Source organism: Prenolepis imparis, unplaced genomic scaffold, assembly GCF_030444845.1.
Source record: "Prenolepis imparis isolate NDT839.2.m4 unplaced genomic scaffold, iyPreImpa1.0 SCAF_5, whole genome shotgun sequence".
In the NCBI taxonomy this organism is placed as follows: Eukaryota; Metazoa; Arthropoda; class Insecta; order Hymenoptera; family Formicidae; genus Prenolepis; species Prenolepis imparis.
In genome coordinates this window covers 15,324,889-15,348,420 of record NW_028141163.1, presented here as the reverse complement: position 1 = coordinate 15,348,420, position 23,532 = coordinate 15,324,889, and the positions used below count along the sequence as shown (strand labels likewise).

General features: G+C 29.3%; 2 protein-coding genes across 4 annotated transcripts in view; one reads left to right on the top strand and one right to left on the bottom strand.

Moving 5' to 3' along the window:
- Rhogef3 (Rho guanine nucleotide exchange factor 3) overlaps positions 1 to 23,532 on the bottom strand; it is a 127,103-nt gene that overhangs the window by 86,778 nt on the left and 16,793 nt on the right. For all 3 annotated transcript variants that reach the window (XM_083038966.1, XM_083038964.1, XM_083038962.1), the window contains exons 2-4: positions 17,398 to 17,520; positions 4,259 to 4,424; positions 4,042 to 4,087 (exon numbers count right to left, since the gene is read on the bottom strand). The gene's annotated coding sequence lies outside the window, so the exon portion shown is untranslated. The remainder of the gene's footprint in view (positions 1 to 4,041; positions 4,088 to 4,258; positions 4,425 to 17,397; positions 17,521 to 23,532) is intronic.
- Positions 18,082 to 22,205, top strand: LOC145936621 (lysosomal acid glucosylceramidase-like). Its single transcript, XM_083038967.1, has 9 exons — positions 18,082 to 18,141; positions 18,818 to 19,027; positions 19,119 to 19,371; positions 19,520 to 19,673; positions 19,803 to 19,963; positions 20,188 to 20,588; positions 21,340 to 21,568; positions 21,772 to 21,885; positions 22,022 to 22,205. The coding sequence occupies exons 1-9, from the start codon at positions 18,102 to 18,104 to the stop codon at positions 22,146 to 22,148; spliced, it is 1,689 nt and encodes a 562-aa protein (XP_082895093.1). The 5' UTR covers positions 18,082 to 18,101; the 3' UTR covers positions 22,149 to 22,205.

Genomic DNA, 23,532 nt, shown 5'->3' with positions numbered 1-23,532 from the left:
TTTGAAGTTTGAAGATGAATTTTTTTACCTTAAGTATCTTCGGAAGTAGAAGTGTGCTTCTTTTGAAGAAGAAGCCAAATTATAATGACATTGATTTTTAAATATTATACAAGATGATTTAAAAATCAGATTGTACCATTCAAAAATATACGATTTTGATTAATTAAGCTTTGAAAATGCAAGTATACATTGACCGAGCCACATCTAATTTTATTAGTTTTTAATCTGGTGGGGAGTCTAGATTTTCTTGATTTTTATCTTGTTTCATTCACTTCTGGTATTCATAGTTGCGTTTTTTTCTCGGTTTATCTGATTAGATAAATCATTGACGATAAGATACGTCATGTTTTTTTTGTTGCTGATAGATTATGACGTTTATTGAATTCGTCCTTAGCAATCCTCTTAATCTACTCATGTCTTGTAAATTAAAATCTTCTAATAATTATAAAGCTACATAACATAATTTCTCTCTGATGTGTAACGTATATGTGTGATATATGATGATGATAATACGATACATATGTAACGTAATTAATATTGCCTTGACATATTTGATAATGCAGAGCAAATGTATAGTATATCAAGTGCAAGTCGCTTTTCGTGATTACGAACTCGCTCGTTAACTTTGTGTCAGTTTCTCATACACGAGCTTAATAACATTATTATTATATAACTATTGGCGATGATAACCACACGCCTTCACACATTTAATTAAATCAATCATAACGCTATTTAACGTAATTATATTTTGTTCAAATTAATAATGTAATTATTTTATAAACCTTGACGCAAATAACGCAATAAATTATTTGCTTGCTGTGTTGCTCTTTGTAATAAATTAATTTCTTATTTCCCGATAAGAACAAATTTAATTATTGTGGTTCGCACAATTAATAAATTACTTGTAAAATATTTCTTTAGAAATATTATACGGGAATTTAATAATCAGTTTATCACGGAAGCAAAATGTGCTAGCGTGACGCATCTGATATCGACTAGTATTATATTCTCAGCATGCATATAAAGTTTTAATAATATGACGAAGAGTGAAAAAAAAAAGAAAGAGATATATATATATATTTCGTTATATATAAATAAAGAGAGCATAACATGCTGTAAAAGATATTCCAGAGATATTTTATATAAATATACATTATATTTTGTTCATCGAATTAAGATGTACATAGCGGAAAACTCGCGAAACTTAAAAGTTACGGTAGATTGAACTCGTTCAACTAAAAGGCAATGCGCGAACACTCGATCATTTCAATGCGGTCTCCTCTGATGGGAGACTGAGATTAAATATCCATTGTGCGGCCACTATATGTCTGAATAACATCCACGATGCCATTGGACAGTCCGGATAGTTTGGAACGATTCTAATTACAAACATAGTCGGCCGCAAGAGGAGGCAATAAAGCCCCGAGGGTGGATCAAAACTTTGCCGATTATCGAATCTGCTTACTCAACGTATCGAGTAGGAAAATTCAGACATTGCCATACCACTAGAGGCGCCATATGTTTGTTTTAATTATGGTTGGCAGCAGTATGGAAGACAAGTGACGCAGAAGATGCAGTAATAAATATTACATGTCTAATGATATCATATGTATATTTCAATTAATCATCTCCATTTTCAGTCAACTTCAACATGTTTACTTAATCATTTGTCTTCCCATTATTAATGAAAATTTATTGTTACAACAAAGTTTAACATGTTTGTTAAATCAGACTTTCCCAAGATGCAAGATTGTTTTGCGATCAATATTCTTATCATCATCATTATTATTATTATTATTATTATTATTATTATTATGAATTTCATAATTCTATTATATAAGATTAGAAGGTTTTATTTTCAGGATTGCATTTTAAAAATACTTAAAATACTTCCGTTCGTCGTTGCTATTTGTGTTAGAATCAAATAAATTTTCAATTAAGTTAAAATTTATTTAGCCAAAGAAAGAAAGGAATAAAATAGAAATGGGGATTAAATCAAGATGAGCGAAAGCAATAACAACAAAAAAAACTGGGCGAAGGCGAGGCGCAAATAAACGAGAAGTATTTTTTTGCTGCCATTCGCGGCTGATCACGAAGGGATGAGTCTACTTACAACCAGTAGTGGCACTCGATCTGCGGTCGGACAATAAGGGAAGTTAGCTTACGCCAGCGCTTTGTCTACGGCCGATGAGTGATCTTTGAAATTGAGATGAAAAAGATGCCGGGCGGATCTACCGGATGCCCCAGCTACATACGAGGATACGGGAAATATATATGCCCACCCCAAGAAGCATGAAATGACAATAAGAGTGACAAAGGATCTCATTAACGCCGCTTGGAAATATCTCACGCGCGAGGAAATTTGATCTCGATATGGATATATCACGGCCACATTCAGAAACGATTCGGTATGGAAAGTAGGACAACACGATAAATTCGTCATGTTATATAACGAAATGTACAACAATACGTTATTTCATCATACCCTTTTCCTTTTATTTAATTTTTATCACAAATCGTTGGTAGTCAATGTCATTAATGAGCAGCTGACAGTCACACACACAGTCTAAAGTAATTATACTGTGTCTTTTATAAAATTTCTTAATGCTTTTATAACAACTTTGTATAGATAGAGTGAAAAGAAAAGGCGAATACTGACTCTATCTGTATAAATGTTGAAAAAAATGTACAATAAAATGCTTTAGAATTCACTCTTTTAATTCTTGAATATGTAAAGCATAAAGAACATTCGATAAAAAGATTAATACGAAATGTCAATGTCCTGTAATAAGATGAGACGCGATTGATAATGATATTTCTTTGAATGAGAATCATTTATAAAGGACAAAAAAACGAGTCGCGCTTATTTATATGTATTCAAAAGAGGGAATGGACAGTAATCTTGTGAACCACACTTTTTTAAGACGTGAGTGATGACGAGATATATCTTCGATCGTACACAGGGGAGGATTCGAGTGAACGCGTTTCAAGTATCACACATGGAAGGTCCTCCTGACTGAAATGATAAAAGAGACATTCTCCGCGGGATACTGGAGAAATGGAGGATAAATTCAGAAAGCTGTAAATCTCGTGAAAATCTCTCGTCGAGGCAATGCGACCAAAAAATATCACAAAGCGGGTCATCAACGTAGGATACAGGATGTCGTTGAAATAATGTGTACATGTAAAAGTATGTCTTCTTCCGCGATTATATCACCGAGAACAGGATAGAGACAAAGAGTGACTTGACACTCGAATTCAGCACTAAGCGACATATTATTTTTTCCCTACATTCTCTTTTCTTTCTTCCGTATCAGTATATAATTTAATTAATACGTTTTCTAACGTGACGCAAAGCAACGACGGTTATCAAAATCCTTTTCTAAAAAAGGCATGTTCGATTCTCGCAAGTTTAGCAGTTTGTTCAAAATAAAATAAAATAAAATAATATGTTATAATACTTTAAACTCGATTCATATTTTTGACAGTTATCAGCTGATTTCTGTCAAAAAATATTGATTGAATTTAAAATATTATAACATATTATTTACAACTTATTACTATTTAATATTTTTAACATATTATTTTAAAATTTAATTAACAAATCAACGCTTTATTAATATTTTTTTACAGAAATCAGCTGATTAAAGCGTTAATTTGATAATTAAATTTTAAAATAATATGTTAAAAATATTAAAATAGTAATATTTGGTAAATTATATATTATAATACCTTATCCCCGATTAATATTTTTTGACAGAAATCAGCTGATAACTATCACAAATATTAATCGAGTTTAAAGTATTTTAACATATTATTTAAAATATATTATTTTATTTTATTTTATTTTGAACATACTGTTAAACTACTAACTTTCGCGATGATAGCCTCTCGATGCTACGAATATAATGCACAATGCGAATCGAGACAGTCAATAAGCATCGCGGAAAAGATGCAACAATACTTGCGAGAATGGACTTAACATGTCTTTTTTAGAAAGGGATATTATAGTACTTTCAAAATAAACAATTTCTCACTCACCGGTCCGTGCAATAGCGGAGTTGTAGTACACAGCACACACATTGATCTGAAAACAAAATATTCAAATTATGTATATACATGTGTGTGTGTATGTAGGTAGGTGGGTGAATGGGTGTGTATGTACAGGGTGTTTTGAAAGTCTGGAAACAGTCAAAATATCTCACGCAGTTATTATCAACGCAGTTTAGAAAAAAATATTTTTAGGTATTTTGCATACCTCATAGTTGCCTCGATATCGCTCGATGCCTTCCCGGGCCTCCTCCTCCTCTCTTGGTCTATGGTAGCACTCACGACACTCGCGAAAACAGGAATTACGATCGCCCGACACTTTACACGGCACTCCCGACACGACGCGTGAATCGCACTGTGTATCGCAATGCTATCTGTAACAAATAAAATACATACATATATTAGAATAATCTTATTATTTCGCATTATAACATACACAATATAAATATGTAAGCTAGAATTAACGATAGATATATCCACGGATCGCAACACATTCGCGCGCGCGACAACAGATCAAGTTGGGTTATGTTGGCAAGAGATTTTGCATCGAATTTTTCGCGAAATATGCGTTTCGAACAATTACGACTACATATTAACGTTGAAATTATGATATGCGATTGATAAATATTACAATACAAAGATTAGAAATCGTTTCTAACGATTATGCTTACTAATTAATCACAACGGGACGCAGCTCCAACTGCCTGATACTCGCGGCGTTTCGGTAATGGCCGAAGCTACAAACATCGGCAACTTCACTCTAATAGCGCGCGCGCGATACTATATGTATACATGACTTAATAATTAATTTAAACTCGAAGGAGATTCGTTCGAAAAGATATAGCTTTAGAAAAAAAAAATATTAATCGAGAATAAGGTATTATAACATATTATTTACAACATATTACTATTTTATAACTTTTACCATATTATTATTTTAAAATTTAATTAGCAAATTATAACATACACAATATAAATATAAATATATAAGCTAGAATATTTAATTAGCAAATTTTCGCTTTATTAATATTTTTTGATAAAAATCAACTGATTAAAGCGTTAATTTGCTAATTAATTTTTAAAATAATATGTTATAAAAATTAAAATAATGTTTTAAATAATATGTTATAATACTTTAAACACGATTAATATTTTTGACAGTTAGCTGATTTCTGTCAAAAAATATTACTTGAGACTAAGGTATTATAACATATTATTTACAACATATAACTATTTTAATTTTTTACCATATTATTATTTTAAAATTTAATTAGCAAATTAACGCTTTAATCAGCTGATTTCTGTGAAAAAATATTAATCGAGCGGCTGTCATCGCGGAAGTTAACAGTTTTGACAGTTGTTTAAAATAAAATTAGATAAAATTAAATAAAATCTTTGAATAAAATAGCGCGCGCTTGTATTGTCTAGTGATATATAAAGTGCATGTTATTGTTTATTGTTTTTGACTCGCATTTATGATTTTATGTTAATGATTAAGTGATTGCGCGACGAAAAAGCTAACCATAGTGAGAAATTGTTGACTCGTACTACTTAATCTATCTACATTTTTACTTTGCGCATAATAAAATTATGATATATAAAGTGCGTGTTATTTTTTATTGTTTTTGACTCGCATTTATGATTTTATGTTAATGATGAAATGATTGCGCGACGAAAAGGCTAAACGTAGTGAGAAATTATTGACTCGTACTACTTAATCTATCTAAATTTTTACTTTGCGCATAAAATTACAATATATATAGTGCGTATAATTGTTTATTCTTTTTGACTCGTATTTATTATTTTATGCTCATGGCAGAGTAATTGCGCGACAAAAAGGCTGAATCCTTTACTTTTCTAAAAAAGATATGTAAAATCGATACTCGCATATATCAAAGATTATTGTTGTCGCTTTTCCGCGATGCTCATTGGCTGTCAAGATTCGCGTTGTGTGTTATATTCGTAGCATCGAGAAGCTGTCATCGCTAGGATTAGCAGTTTGACAGTTTGTTCAAAATAAAATTAAATAAAATAATAATATTAGTTTTAAATAATATGTTGTAATACTTAAAACTCGATTAATATTTTTGACAGTTATCAGCTGATTTTTATCAAAAAATATTAATCGCGGATAAAGTATTATAACATATTATTTACAATATATTACTATTTTAATATTTTTGACATATTATTATTTAAAAATTTCATTAGCAAAGTAACGCTTTATTAATATTTCTTGACAGAAATCAGCTGATTAAAGCGATAATTTGATAATTAAATTTAAAAATAATATGTAAAAAATATTAAAATTGCAATATGTTCTAAATAATATGTTATAATACACCTTATCCGCGATTAATATTTTTTACAGGAATCAGCTGATAACTATCAAAAATATTAATCGAGATCACTGGCAGATCCTTGGAGGGGGGGGGGGAATAAACCCCCCTTGCAAATTAAAAGAAACAGTTTTGCTGAATTTGTTTAAAAAATATAAATAAAGAAAAACAAACATTAAAGAACTATCGACGTCAGGATCCGCTAGTGTATATATATATAAGTATAAGATACACTGTAAATTATACTCATTACGCATTCAAGGAGTTAAGTATAGATTAAGTCAGACATAGGACGAAATGATGAGATAATTTCATTGCACGAAAATAATTAGGTGAAATTCTTTATATATATCTATATAATATATATATATATATATATATATATATATATATAATATACAATATATATTATATAAATACAAAGAATTTCGCCTAATTATTTTCGTACAACGAAATTATCTCATCATTTCGTCCTATGTCTGACTTAATCTATACTTAATTCCTTGAATGCGTACTGAGTATAATTTACAGTGTATCTCTTATACATACATACTGTATATATTATATAGATATAAAGAATTTCGCCTAATTATTTTTGTGCAACGAAATTATCTATCATTTCGTTCTATGTCTGACTTAATCTTTACTTAACTCCTTGAATGCGTAATGAGTATAATTTACAGTGTATCTTATACTTTTATATATATATATATATTATTTATATATTTTATATATATATTATATATACATATATATATATATATATATAAAAGTATAAGATACACTGTAAATTATACTCATTACGCATTCAAGGAATTAAGTGTAGATTAAGTCAGACATACGACGAAATGATGAGATAATTTCGTTGCATGAAAATAATTAGGCGAAATTCTTTATATCTATATAATATACATATATATATATATATAAAAGTATAAGATACACTGTAAATTATATTCATTACGCATTCAAGGAGTTAAGTAAAGATTAAGTCAGACATAGGACGAAATGATGAGATAATTTCGTTGTACGAAAATAATTAGGCGAAATTCTTTATATCTATATAATATATACAATATGTATGTATAAGATACACTGGAAATTATACTCATTACGCATTCAAGGAATTACGTATAGATTAAGTCAGACATAAGACGAAATGATGAGATAATTTCGTTGCATGAAAATTAGGCGAGAAATTCTTTATATCTATATAATATATATATATATATACATATATATATAGACTGGCGGATCCCGGGGGGGGGGGGGGTAAACCCCCTCCCTTGCAAATTAAAAGAAACAGTTTTGCTGAATTTGTTTAAAAAATATAAATAAAGAAAAACAAACATTAAAGAGCTATCGACGTCGTTGATCCTGAAATAAAAGCTAATCATGAAACCAAAAATATTAAATAAAATAATTTTGCAACCCGCCCCCCCTCCCCCATTATCGACGTCAGGATCCGCTAGTGATCGAGTTTAAAGTATTATAACATATTATTTAAAACATATTATTTTATTCAATTTTATTTTGAACAAACTGTTAAACTACTAACCCTTGCGATGACAGCCTCTCGATGATATGAATATAACGCACAACGCACAATGCGAATCGAAACAGTCAATCAGCATCGCGGAAAAAATGCAACAATACTTGCGAGAATCGTCTTCAATTAACATGCCTTTTTTAGAAAGGAATGTTATAATATTTAAAATTCGATTAATATTTTTGACAACTATAAACTGATTTTTGTCAAAAAATATTAATCGCGGATAAAAGATATTATAATATATTATTTAGAACATATTATTATTTTAATATTTTCAACATATTATATACATCTCCATTACCGCATAATTAAATTAAATTAAATTAAATCTTTAAATAAAGTGGCGCGCAACGCGCGCTTGTGTTGTCTAGTAAGATAAAAAATGAATAGCAAGCTGAAATATGTCAAAGTGCAACGGACTGTACCAGGAAAATGAACTGATATTCCCTCGCGATTTCTGTCCGTATTCTATCATCTTTTGATATAATTCGCATAAATTAAATAGTGCAAAGCCTTTAAATAAGCGTGAACAATTGTATACAATTACACGACGCTATGTGAATTGATTATTATTAATGATTTTTTGAAACACAATTTTATTTATAATATCAGTCACCTAATATTCAATTCATCTTGTGTGTCTACCCGTAAAATAAAATGCGTTCTATCAGTTCGTTTTCATAATCACAACTGATTCTTCTCAGTGGTCATTTTTTTCCGTAGTCGTTATGATGCTGGCATTTATTATGCAGACGAACGGACGTACATGTCGCAAATTTGGAGTTCGGAGTTTCCTTAATTCCCGCAACAAACTCACATCGTACTCGTAATGTCGCGCATGTCGCCGAAGGATTGTCGCGAGTGCATCCCGAGCACAGGCGCGGCCGAGTTTATGGAGATTAACCGACGAGAATTGCGCTTCGCGACTCTTGTTGACTACCCATCATGCGAAATCCGCCGTCTTAATCCACCTCGTTATTGCGATGGGTCGTGCAAAAAATGCAAAAGTCTCTCATATTGTATCGTTGCGTTGAAAATGCATTTAGGTAGTACTAAAGAATATTAGTTAACGTTATATCTTATTAAGAATTTAAGATATCGAAATGTGATTGACAAATTTTTTTTTTAATTTTGCTTTACTGTAATTTCTTTTATAATTTTCAGTATTTTTGTAATTATACTTGTAAAATCTTTTAAGATACTGCTCCGTCATTTATTTATTAAGAAAATGTATTTACTTAAGAGACTCTTCGCTATAAATTTGATTTAAGTTAAATCCAGCACAAAAACAGCCAGATCATATTGCTAACATCAAAGAGAAATTTTATTAGTTTTGATTTCAAGATTTCTAATTCCAGCTCGACGAGCTTTAATACAGCTCGTGGTAAATTTCCACGAAAACTTGGCTCGACATGCTCTTCCCCCTCGACGTTGGACACGAAGAAACCGGAGTTCCCGAAGTGAATGAAAATGAAGAGTAATTAACTTGGAAAGGAGCGAGTTTCGGATATCAAAATATCGCGGATCTTTCATTATGCAACAATATTGTGATTATAAACGCAATTATATTCAATAGTTAATCGTTCATCTCGCGATGATAAAAGGTGCATTCTCAGGCATTCTTGCGTGAAACACGCGAAAATTGTTAGCCCGTCCCCTTCGATTTGCGTTCGACGATCTTCACACACGCCATTATCTGTGCCTCGAAGGCTCACGACTTTGGATGTCGAATTTACTGTCTCTCGCCCAGGCAAGCGTGGTTTCATCAATTTTTGATCGATCGCTTTTCGCCCCGACTTGTGCCGTACCGGACGGATAAGAGCGACATCAAAAAGCGATCTACAACCTTCACTTCGGACTCGTACTAAATTTTTCGTGTGAACGCTCTCGTCTCTGTATCCTTCTTTTTTTTTGCACCCGTCTATTCCGTTCGCTCTCTTAACGTTGACTGCTCAAGAAGCCATGAAAAACGTAATTTAATAAAGGACACGACGATATAAAAACAGCGATACTCGCGCGGAAATAAAAACAATGCCCTTGTGCATTATTTTATCAAAATATATCATGTTAATATAATACAATATTGTAATATCATCTCTCGAACTCGTTTCATACAATGTTTAAAACCTATTTAAGACGATGTATAATTTATAATAAAATTCGGGACAGAATTTTCTATTTATAATTTAGCGCGTCACATATCTTAAGACCTCTTTAAATAATTTATATAATTTATAACAAAATTCCAGACAGAATTCTGTCTTAAATTTTATTACGAATATAAATCATCTAAAAAGGCCTTATTATAAAGCCTTATTATAAACGTATACTTTGACACATTTTGATTTGTATGTATTTTTAAAAAATAATTAAATGTTCAAATGTTTTTTGTATTGCATATAACAGTACATATTTTGCAGTACGTCTTCTGATAATATTTATGAACGTTAAAATCCTTCGTACTACCGATTTTATATAGTTAATAGTACTATAACAGCAAAATAACGAATTATTTCAATAAATACTCTTTCGTATTTACTAAAAAAGAAAACTCCGCGAGAAATACTCTTTGATTTTATATGCATATTCTTTATATTCTTCATCAGTGAGAGATATACTATAAGAAAAAAGAAAGAAAGAGATCATATGCCGGTGTACTTGTCTCTCGTGCCCTATTCGTTTTATCTGTAAGTGAAATGGATGATCTTTCTACTCGTGATCGATGTCATTCGCACTATTGATACTATTTTCTGACATCAATAATGCATCACAATAATGCACCACGTGAGCCTTTTTAGAAATAATCAACCATTACAGCAGCTTAAAAATGCTGAACTACTTAAAATCCTCGCTACGCTACATGAGTTTATACATAAATTCATGGAGTATACATGTTTCATGTTTCATCGGTTATATAACGTGTATTATTTAAAAAAAACACTTCACTGTGTGAGCCCCATTATTTGTGCACATTTTTGTTATATAATCAAATTTTATTTTGCAATTATAATCTAAATGTAAGCCAAAACAACAGTAAGTGGAATCGCATGGATTTTAACATCGCAATCAAGGCAAATGAAGAATTGAAGGTAATTTAGTAAATTTTATTGGTATTAACCAGATGGAAAAAGCTGACTCGAATGGTTACAGCGATAATCGATAATGTTTTACGGTCATTAATATCCTACCAATCTTATAAAGGTGAGCGGATAAGAAGAAAAGGATAAAGAGGTTTCGATCTTGTAAGAAAGAAAAACACAGCAGATCTGTAACAGGAAAATCGATACAAATACTGCTGCAATTATTGGAAGATTCACTTTCCGAATAAAAATTACGGTCGATTAATTTGCGAAATGAATAAGTTGTCGATTATGGAAAATATTCAGCGTCATGGAAAATTTTAATGAATTCTCTACTCTAATATAAGAGGAGAGAAGTACATACAAATATTTTAGACGAGAAAAATCTTGTGTGTGTGTGTGTTAACATATAGCATATTAATGTATATTAATTTAATTGTCATTTGCATACAGCGTAGAGTGATTGAAGCAATCAATGTTCAAATGTTTTTTGTATTATACAATATAATAGTGTATACATCTTTTGATATTTATGAGCGTCAAAATCCTTTGCATTTACCACGATTTTACAACGATACTATAATTGTAAAATAACGAATTATTTCGAACGTTCTCTCGCATTTATTTTTTCAAAAAAAGTAATCAATGTGCTTTGGTTGAATAAATGCACCATAAATTCCTTTGTATGGATTAAAATTCCCCATTAAATGTCCGCGGATTTGTACTCTTATATTTTATCTCTCATGCTCTATAAATAGCAGAACTTTGAGTTGCGAGAAAGAAAAAATTCTGTGAAATCCACAGGATATAACATAATAACATTTCATATCTTATAAAATTATTGTATAAAATTTTATGTATCTTTTATTTTTTGTGTTATTATAGTTTTGTGTTATTTATAGTATTGTTTGCTATTTTTGTTAAGCTTGTTTTTTTTCCTTTACTGAAATGATATATGTATATATGTAAGACCTATTTTGTTTTTTTCCTCCATTGAAATTGTATATATGTAAGACTTATTTTATATTAAAAAAGAATTATTTTTTTTCACAATTAAAATAAATAAGTTAATTTAAATTTGCAAGTACAAAAAGAGAAAAAAAAGAGATCGAGTTTGCGATCGATAGCTGTCATATGTGTAATATATATAAACAGCCTAAGAATTAATTCGTTTCGTATTAAAGAATATTTCAATGCGAAACTTATGCGCATATTACGAATATTAGCTTACTGTAAAATTGCTTACATGCCTGCAAAGATACAATCTATAAGCAAACACAAAATGCTCGTACATATCGTATAACCTACTTGATTTAGTTAGTTAGTACTAAATATATCCTATTTGTATTTGCGCAAAGTTCAGTGTTAGAAATACAGATATCTATATATTACTAGACTGCTAACTCCTTCGAAATACATGGCTCCGAAATTCACGCGCCTATGTCAAATAAGTAAGATAACATTCGTTGAAATTCGTTGAATTTCAAGCAATATATAGTACTCTCCCACCACTTCTTTCCCACTTAAGCCACACAAAGGCTTACTTCTCACAATACTTTTCAGGGTCAACTTTTCGATATAAAGGAAGTCAGCAGTTTAGTAATATGTCTGTGGTTAAAAACGATTTCAAGGACTGCACACGTCTCGAAAACTCGCAACTTTTTGGACGAGTTTCAAAAACAGTACTTCATTAACTTTCACCGATAACGTGGAATTTTGCTTACGTACGTATGTGTATACATCTGTTCTTGCAAAAAATCATTATAATAATTAATTATTAAGGCTCTTGCACAATGCTAGGGGATAGCGATAGGAATAGCGATAGCGATGGAATAACATCTATTCTCTGTTCCTATTGGTGAATATTTTTTGTTCCACAAATAGGAACAGAGAATAGATGTTATTCTATCGCTATCGCTATTTCTATCGCTATCGCTTAGCATTGTGCAAGGGGCTTTATATATTTATTATAATAATTAATTATTATATTCAATATATTCAATAATTATTATTAACAATTCGACTAGTTGACATTTGGCAGAGATCATTTACTTCTTTTTCTAATTCGCATGATTAAACAATATAAATGAATAAGATCAAATATCATATATTATCACTGATATACTAACACTGATATACTTGATATTATAATACTGAAAATTGATTTTGATATGAGTAACCGCTGCGAGCTAAACGAGAATAGAATTGACGCATTAATTCGGTTTATTTAAAATTTAAACAGATGTAACGAAATTTTATAATCGGATAAATTTAATGTAAATAGATCAACACTTTCATTACATATGATGTGCAAATGTAATTAGCAGACACCAAGTATTGCGGACCATCTGATCAAACTTTGCCAATTAATGGAAGAGTTATTTTATTCTATTCTTTCTTGAATTACGTTTATTACTTGTCAAAGTAATATGGAATATTCGATATTTTATAATTATGTTTCATTATGATCTCACATAATTTAATAAATATATCAAGTCCACACATTTCTGGAACTCATTTCATTACCATATTAACCACTCGACCGGCAATATTAGCAATTTTAACTTTAAAGGCAGTTGAAAAATGAACAATAGCACTATCAATTAACATTGTTATAATTTAATACGAAATTCACACTGTATACATCGACAATGCTTCTGAAAAGTATCGTGATCATATTTTTAAGCAACTTCAATTAGAATATTTTCTTTGATGATTTTATTAGCAAAATTTTCCAAAACTTAGAACTCTAATCCAAATAATTTTTCTATTTATTTAATATCTTGTTTTTCTTGTATATAATAAAAAACAAGAAACTTTTTGGAAAACTATTTCATAAATAATTCTCTTGAGAAACTGTAGTTCTTTTTGTAGTTACAATTTTGTTTGGCATCATGTATATTCTTGGTATCATGTATATTCTTTTCTATAAATTTCTCCTTCCCCCTTATCTAATCCTTCCCTCTAATACCCACGTATATAGCTGCACGTAAAACCTGCACTTTTTTAAACGAAGCAGCATCTGTTTCAATGAATTCGTCACAATTGCTCACGTGCGACACAACGTATAGGATATATCGAAATGCATTATTTAAGATTGTGGAGCTCTCATAGGTGCGCTCTGAAGCTAAATGAATATTTGGTCCAATGATTACTCTATGGCAGAGGGCATGCCTGGCTGGCCGCGCGACCCTGTTCCCCGTTTACAAAAGAAACTCAATTTAATCTTGAAACAAGACCGAATATGTGCGCGCGACAATTAATGGAATCAGTTCACTTGTCGTACCAACATGCTCGACTAACTCTAACTAGTTGTATGCATTTGTAGAATAATTAAAAACACGTTTGGTAGCAAATATATGCATAAAGCGTAAGAAAACAAGATAGGAGCATATAATCGTGAAGAAAGCAAAAAAATCAATATGTGGAAAATATTCTACAATTTTTCGTTGCTTCTTTGATTAATTCAAGGGCTAATTAAATAAAAAAATATTTTGGTGTCAAAAATATACAAGAATCTCGATCAAGATAAGACAGCAGGAGATATACTTGTTCAAAATTGTTAGAGGCAGGCACAAAAGTGCAAGTTGGAAACGTTAGATGTAGCATCATTTGTATGCTAAAATCCATTGCAATTATAAACAAGACCGATAAGTATAATTCGAAAGATTTGTTAAAACTTTCTGTGATAATGAAAATAAAAGTTAGCACAACACATACAATAATAGAGACAACGATACAACGATAGACGGTATTTTATATAGTAACACTTTACAGTAGAGTTTCTAGCATAAACAATCGATCACGCGAATCAGTTTTTACTGGAAATACGAGATTGCGTTATCGAATTAGTTCAGACTTTCAGACTGTTGATAGTATAAAAGTTGGTAGTTTGCATCGTTTTCTACAGTTTGTAAAATTTGCTCACTCAGCTCATAGTTTTCGATTAATTGTGATAATTTCAATTACTTCGCTAAAAAAATTGCAAGTTCGTTCATTTCTCGTAATAGTTCTTGTTTAGTTCGTGTAAATAAAATATAAAATAGACAACCTGTAAATAAATTTTGGATATCCTTGTCAAACTAATTGTGAAACTGGTTAATAAGTTATCGTCGTGTTAAATTAGCAACAAAAAATACTCAATCCTTAATATGTCCTTATTTCGTCTTGATTCCTGTACTATGTTTGAACAATACCCAAATATTTCTTTCAATTTTTGTGAATTATATATATTGCAGTATTTATAAAAAAATGTATGCATAAATTATAAAATGTATGCATAAATTATAAATTATAAAAATATGCATAAATTATAAAAAATATAAATAGTGTATATATGTATATTTATATTTTTTTATAAATACTCAATTTTATTTTAAGAAGTTCAAAATCTTTCTGAACTATGGAAGGGATAAAAGATATAAAAAAATGTTTTAAATAAAAGTTTAAATGGCTTTTAATGCACTTTATAATAACGCATTCATTATTGTTAAACATGTTATATTTTTCAAAATAGCCTCCCGCCTTGTCTTATCTTTTTAAAATAGCAAAAATTAAAGATTATTTAACGCCAAATTCAATCATATATAGTAAAGTTCTTTTCCAAAAACATCTTTCAGAAATAGACTAGATACCGTTATACGCGCCTTATCCGTATCCATCTTATGATGTTCTGTACTTATTGTTAGTGGTATCTTTTCTCTATAAGTTTATAAAGATAATAGGCAATATGGCAATAAATAATTTCCATATATAAAATCATTAAAATAATTTTAAATACTAAACAAGGCTAACTATGCGTCTTTGATGAGATATCAAAGTTCAATAATAGAATGACACAATATAATGTAAATAAATACATGCGCTGACCTATTCGTAAAATTTATACAACGACAAAATAGCATAATTTTATTTGCAACTGCTTTGCATACAAAATACAATTGAAATAGAATTGTCATATTTTATACTTATTGTTAGTGTATCTATGTATTTGGGACATTTTAATCCGATTGTAATATATTTTAATATGATTAAGTAATATCTAACAAAATTTTAAATAACAAATTTTGAGAAATATCATAAGTTCACATACATGTGTATGTATCAAAGAAAGTAATAAAATTAATTTAAGCAAAACAAAGAAAAAATAATACATAAAAACTTGACGCTGGTATGCACTAATCAAAGCTAAATGTCGTTAAAAAAGTTATTAAAAACCAAATATTTTATTAAAAATTTAATATTTTATTAATTAAGTTAAGATATAATATAATATGTAAAAATTGTTGCTTAGTACATATATGTACGCATATCATGCTAATAACATCTTGATTGTTATAACAAAAGAAGTTATTATTAATGAGTCAGACATTCTATAAATTAATTGAAATATAAAACAATATATGAAAATTATAGTGGCATTTTAATAATACATATAAAATACACATGTAGTAAAGTAAAATAATGCTATTGTATTAATGTGTGATACTGCATAGATTTTGTGATTGGGTCAGTGCATTTATTTATTGCGTTATATCTTCACCTATTAATCTTTGATATCTTATCAAAGACGTTTGATCTTTAATATTTTACAAAGATATTAAACTAATTTTATATATAATGCTTAAAAGCATATTATCATTTATATTTAAAAATTATATATTGCCACTTTCCTTCATAATTACCTCTGCGAAATTATGAAGAAAAAGATGTCAAGTAATGAGTGCCATAAGACATGATTAATTCATTTTTTAAAGATGCGTTTTTCTGTTATATAGCTGAACTTGGTTGTTAAATATTTAAAAATTTTTATATTTAAAAATAAAATAAAAAAATATTATATAATATATATATATATATATATATATATATATATATACATATACATATAGTATATTCAGTGTGCTTTATTATTAGTGCAGTTATTATAAAATATTATAAAATATAATAAAATTAAAAGTCATAAAACTTTTATTTAAAATGTTTTCTCATGTTTCTTACCCTATCGATGAATATTTTTTATCGTTAGAAAAAACAAATTTCAATTTTGCTTTAACGGAGGTGTTTCAATCTTTCAAAATTGAGCACTTATGTATAAAAACATTCTCTCTCTCTCTAATTTTTATTATATGCAGAACTCATCAACTTTGCGAAGAACACGCGGTTTCCTTGTAAGCAGAGACAAGGATAGGAATGGTGAAATAATAATCATCAATTGATCATTAGCGTAAAAAACAAATTAATGAAATAAACTTTCTTGACAGCACCGATGACAAAAATGATAGTGTGCATATCTCAATACTTTTTATTATTCTAGTCTTGTGTTATAAAAGATATTTTATAACAAGATAGATTTTATAACAAGATTTTATCTTACCTTGAAATTTCCTTATCGGTAATAATTGGTTTGCAGACACCATGCATATAATTAGTTGACTTTTTATGCAAGAAAATAATCTTGTCCTTGCTTCCACGTTCCAGAGAATGAGAAAGAGAACACCTGCAATACAATTCAAATAAATTTTATTAAAAAATTTTACAAAATCTCAATAAAATATAATTATAAATTTTTACTTCTTAAAACGATAAAAAGATTTTCTCATTAATCTATTATATAATAAAGCTAAAAAGTTAAAGTCTGTATATTTCGTCGCCAAGATAATGATCTGCATATTTCACATACACTGAGAAAAAAAATTGTTAATTTGATTAAATACGTTTAATATCATTTTATTTTTAACTCATCACTTCTTTAAAATATTTAAATTGAACACAACGTACTTGACTTAAATACATATTTTAAAAAACGTATTTAGTCAAGTTAACAACTTTTTTTCTTAAGTTAAATACAATGTATTTGACTTAAATACTTAGATATTTTGTTTTTAAAAAATCGATTTTAGAAATTAGGAAATTAATCATCTTCATATGTAATCTCTAAATTATTATAATATATTATATAATTAAACTTTTTCATAAAATGTTTGTTCAGGTTTTCTCAAACTTATATCTGCTACTGTACAAAAATGTATACATGAGCGGGTATATTAAAGTAGCTTTCGTTTCACTGCCTCAGTCATAATGTGGCGCTTGATCATTCTCATTGCTATTTCAGTGACAGGTAAATAATGGATCATATATACTTCATATTTTTCAATTGTATTTCAATAAGTATTCTAGATTGTTATATTTTGTTTGCGTCAGTTGCTTATTACTTTATTGATATATTAATTAATATACAAGTTTAAGTTAAATAATTTTGAATTAGTTTCATCTATTGCAGTTTTTAATAAATTTTAGTTTAGATTTTTTTTATTTTATCGTGGATATTTCTATAATTTACATTATTTTATATTACTAATTATAAATGTAATATTTGCTTAGAAAAGTAATTCTTTATATTATAGAATATATAAAGACGTATTTAAAATAACGTAAATTTTCGTTAATTAAAATAAGATAAGTGCAGTTGTTATCTATATTTCTACACATTTTGTAGATTTTTAAAAATATTTTCTTACAAAAGTATAATAAATATTTTTATATTTTGAAATCTTTCAAAATGTAAGATGTAAAATATAAGAAATGCACAGATCAAATAGTAAAATTTCTGGTTCTAACAAATATTGAAACATTCAAGTCGGTATATTTAAAGTCGCATGTTTATGTTTAATTTTAAAAATTAATTTATTCACACGTAAAAACAATGTACATCACATATCGTCGAAATACATATGTAATGCAATAGTAATAGTAAAGTAATTAATAAACTATATTTTTTAAATAAATGTTAATAGTTACGTCATCAACTGACTGTGTCAAACGTCGGTCGACGAAGAGAGAAGATGATGGACATTATTGCGTTTGCAATGCAAAGCGATGCGATCAAACTCCGGACGCGATTAAGCCGCTCAACCTCGACGAATATACCTTGATAACTTCAAGTAAAAATGGTTTACGATTTCGCGTATCGAGCGGCATATTTAAACAAATTAAACCTAATCGCAGTGAGTATTTAATGTCTCTTATACAAGATAAATTAATTTTTTGATATATACTAAAAATATTTTTTTAAAATATGTGTGTATGTGTGAACAGATTTGAAACCTTTGAAACCTCGAATAAAAATGCTTAATCCATTTCGACAATTATTAAAACTAATTACCGTTACAACAAAAATATTTCGCGGAAGTGTTAAGCAAAAGATTGTAAATCCATCTCTACCGGGAAAGATCATTATAAACCAAACGGATACATATCAAGAAATCTTTGGATTTGGTGGAGCAGTGACTGATTCAGCAGCCATAAATATTCTTAATCTGACACAGAAGGCGTCCGACAACTTGATAAAGTATAATAAATCATAGAATATTTGAATTATAAAAGAGTTTTGCCAATTTAATGATTACACGATTGATATGTGAAATATCTAGAAAGTATTGTGTGGTAACTTTTATCAAAAACTAATTCCATATTTAATTTTCTTTCCCAAATTGTAGAAGCTATTTTGGCCCGCATAGTATCGATTATAACTTTATCAGAACGCCAATGGGTGGATCGGATTTTTCAACAAGACCTTATACCTACGCAATGACAGAAAATGACATTACACTTTCTAATTTTAATTTGCAAATGGAAGATTACAATTATAAGGTTTATTCATTTAATTAATCTTTCATTAGCTCTTTTATCTTACAAGACAAGTAATCTATGTGAATAATATAGCTAATAATTAAAACATATGAGTATATGTTTCATTAAATATCTCAGATCTTTTAGTAGATACCGGTGATAAAACGGGCTCAAGAATTAAAAGAAAATAAAATCAAATTGTTGACTGTACCATGGACTGCGAGCCCTTGGATGAAAATAAATAACAGTTGGATAAATCATGATAAATTACGCCCAGAATATCGACAATTGTGGGCAGATTATTTCATCAAGTAAGATATTATTATAACATCTCTATTAACTTATTATTCATAATAACTGATCAGGATATTTATTACTACAATGATATTTATATTATTACATTTTATTTTTATATATATGAAGAAAATAGAGAGAGATTCATAATTAATAAATTTATATAAAACTATAATCAAAGTTTATATATATATATATATATATTGTTATAAATAATTATTTTATTCTTGTATCTATATAGATATTTTAAGGCTTATCGTAATGCTAGTTTGGAATTCTGGGGTGTGTCGTCTCAGAATGAGCCATCCAGTAACATCTATATTGCGCCATCCATGAATTTTAGCAGTATGACATGGACTCCCGAGGAAGAGCGTGACTGGATTATCGAGTACTTGTCACCAACTCTAAAAAGAGAGGGCTTCGAGCACATTAAGATCTTTTCAATGGAGGAAAACAGGCTGAAACTTCCTGATTGGCCGAATATAGTATTTCAGGACAAAAGAGCAAGAGATATTATCTCGGGAGTCACGCTCCATTTTTATTTCGATTCTGTAATCACCCCATATAATTTAGGCGAAATAAAAAGACTTTTTCCGGAAAAGTCAATATTATACACAGAAGCTTGCGTTGGAGTTTGGGAAGGTTGGTAAAGATTAATTTTTATTTTCACATTGTGTAAATTTATCCGAAAGATTTTTCTATTGCTCATAGTGTTTAAACGAGAATGACTGAATAAAGCGAAAAATAATTTAATGTGTTTTATATATATAATGTTAACAGAGTTTCAGTATTGCAATATATGTATATTCCTAGGAGCAAACCAAGTCAAAAAATCTTTTATCATTTTTTTTCATCATTTCGTCCTGTGAACAGTTATCATGAATTAAAGATTGAAAATTTTCGTACATTAAAAAGTATTAATCTTTGTAAAAAAATTATATTATTATATATAATATTATCAATATGCCGTATTCGCGTCATTCGTCAAATTTTACCATTTTTAGCTCATGATGTTCGATAATTGCTCGTCGAAGAAAAAAAAATGGTAAAGAATCCCTGGATTTGATTTATTTCCAAGAATACCTTTTTGCAATAGTGAACTTTTGTTAACATTCTGTATATTTTTTAAATTATTGTTATAATACATTTTTATAAATATATCTTTTGTATGCTTATAGTAATTTAAAAAAAAATTTTTATCAAACAAAGTTTATGTTTTGTGATAAAATGTTGTGATTAAAACAAAAGAAGAAAATTTTACATTAATAATCTTATTTATATTAATAAAGCATTAAGGCTTAAAGTTTTATAGGATAAATACCGAGTCATAGAGAGAATCAATGCATTTGTTGCATATTGTATAATTTAAGAGATAATAAATGGTTATTTACAGAGCAAAAGGTAATCTTAGGTTCATGGAAGCGTGGTGAGATATACGCGAAAAGCATTATCGAAACCATGTCGAACTGGGTATCTTCTTGGATCGATTGGAATATAGCCTTAAATATGAGTGGTGGACCAAATTGGATCAATAATTACGTTGATTCGCCTATAATAGTCAATAGTGCCGCTGATGAATTTTATAAGCAACCGATGTTCTACGTACTTGGACATTTTTCAAAGTTCGTGAGCATTGCTCTTTTATATTTGGATTATTGTGTGTGTGTGTGTGTGTGTGTGTGTGTATGTGTGTGTGTGTGGTGACGTACTCGTAATATTAATGACATTAAAGTGACATGAATTCATAAAATAGTTAGAGTTGATATTTTTTTCATAACACTTTAACGATCTATATTATTATATTAATTAAACTTTCCTTGAATAGGTACGTTCCACCTAATAGTGTGAGAATCGGTACAACAATAGAAAACATGAATGGAGTTGAAAATGTTGCATTCTCCACACCCGACGGTGGTGTCGTATTAGTAATCTTAAATCTGTAAGTTTCTTTTTTCATAAACGGATACCCTAAAAAACATTCATATGCCAACTGGCATATTATACATCTTAATATCTTGTACGATGCATCAGCGCGAGAAGATTCTCGTATCTACTGATTTTTTTATTTTCTTCAGGAACGAAGAGAAAAAGGCAATTCTGATCGAGGATCCGGAGAAAGGGACAACGAGGATAAATGTTCCCGCAAGGTCCATTAACACAATGAAATATTGGATACGTAGCGAGAATACAGATCCGTCGTAATATCGATAGATATATATACGCGCGGACGTAAATTAACACATATATAAATTATTTTAATTCTGTGGACTTTTTGCCACTACAAAATATTCATTAGAGTATATATATTTTTTTAAAATAACAAAAAAATAGAATCTCAGAGAAATAAATTTTGAAAACTACTCTTCTTGTAATGCATTTGCTGCAATAATAGTATTAATAGTTGTCTTGTTTAAGAATTCTATTTAAACTATCCCTTTTATCCTTTATTTGTATTCACGTTACGCGTGATGCATCAGAATCACTCAAAACTTCTATATAACTCGGATCACTTTCATCGAGAATAACTCATCGGAAATTCTTATTTTTCTCGGATAAGAATTTGCCGAATGTGCCGCATTTGACGAACGCAATGGAAACGGGGTTGTTCAAATGCCTTCAATCTCGCTGAATATTTAAAAGATTTTCCGCGCTTAATCCGTTAAGCTGACTATGAATTTAATATGGGTGAAAATATAATTTAAACTTCAAGGACATAATTCGCTCAGTGTAAATATCAATTATTTTTTATGTATTATCCTAAACTTCATATATTGAACGTTGTTGCAACATAATTACTTATTTATGTGCGACCTAGATACAACTTTATAAAGTATAAAATTGATCGTAATTTTACTTGTCAGGAATGCAGAACTAAATGCAAAGAAACTAGGTCCGTATATTATCATTAAGATGTTTAAGTAAAATATTAACATATTTTATGCTATTATCATATAGACTCAATGAATAAAAGTAATCAAAAATAAAAAGAGAGAAGAAATTGAATTAGAATTGCGTATTTAATGTGTGTTTTATATAAACTATTAAAGATGATGCACAAAATAAATCTAAATATCTTGAATTTTTCACTCTTTCTCTCACATACATATATCTTCATTCTTTCTCATATATATTGATGCAATTATTAGAGAAAAATATTTGCGCTCCTATAATTGCATTTGCATGTCTTTCTTTTCCTTATACTCTTTTTTATTAATTATATTCTGTACAATTCTTCATTTATATCACTCGCATTTATATTATCGCGTAGCAAGCAATTCCCATATTAATTGCGCTTTTTTGCGTCATCCCAATATTTTTCGAGATTCCGAAAATTGATTCGATAACAAGGTCATCACGGAAATGTTCTTATCGGATGTGTGTTAGCGAATCTCAAAAATCGGACGTCATACGTGGAATTTCGGGTGAAGGATATTCGCGAAGGCGGAGCACAGACGGTGAAATAAAGCCTGGCTCGTGGATGTTTATCGTATCCGAAGGACATTCGCGTTACTTCCGCGCGCGCACATTATGTGGGTCACTAGTCCAAGGTTCCGCCAAAACTATGCCCCGGGTTATCGCGCGAGCT

Coding starts and splice junctions, on each gene's coding strand:
- LOC145936621 (XM_083038967.1), top strand. CDS start 18,102: ATGTGGCGCTTGATCATTCTCATTGCTATTTCAGTGACAG. Junction 19,674..19,802: donor TGGAAGATTACAATTATAAG/GTTTATTCATTT, acceptor ATCTTTTAGTAG/ATACCGGTGATAAAACGGGC. Junction 20,589..21,339: donor TTGCGTTGGAGTTTGGGAAG/GTTGGTAAAGAT, acceptor GGTTATTTACAG/AGCAAAAGGTAATCTTAGGT.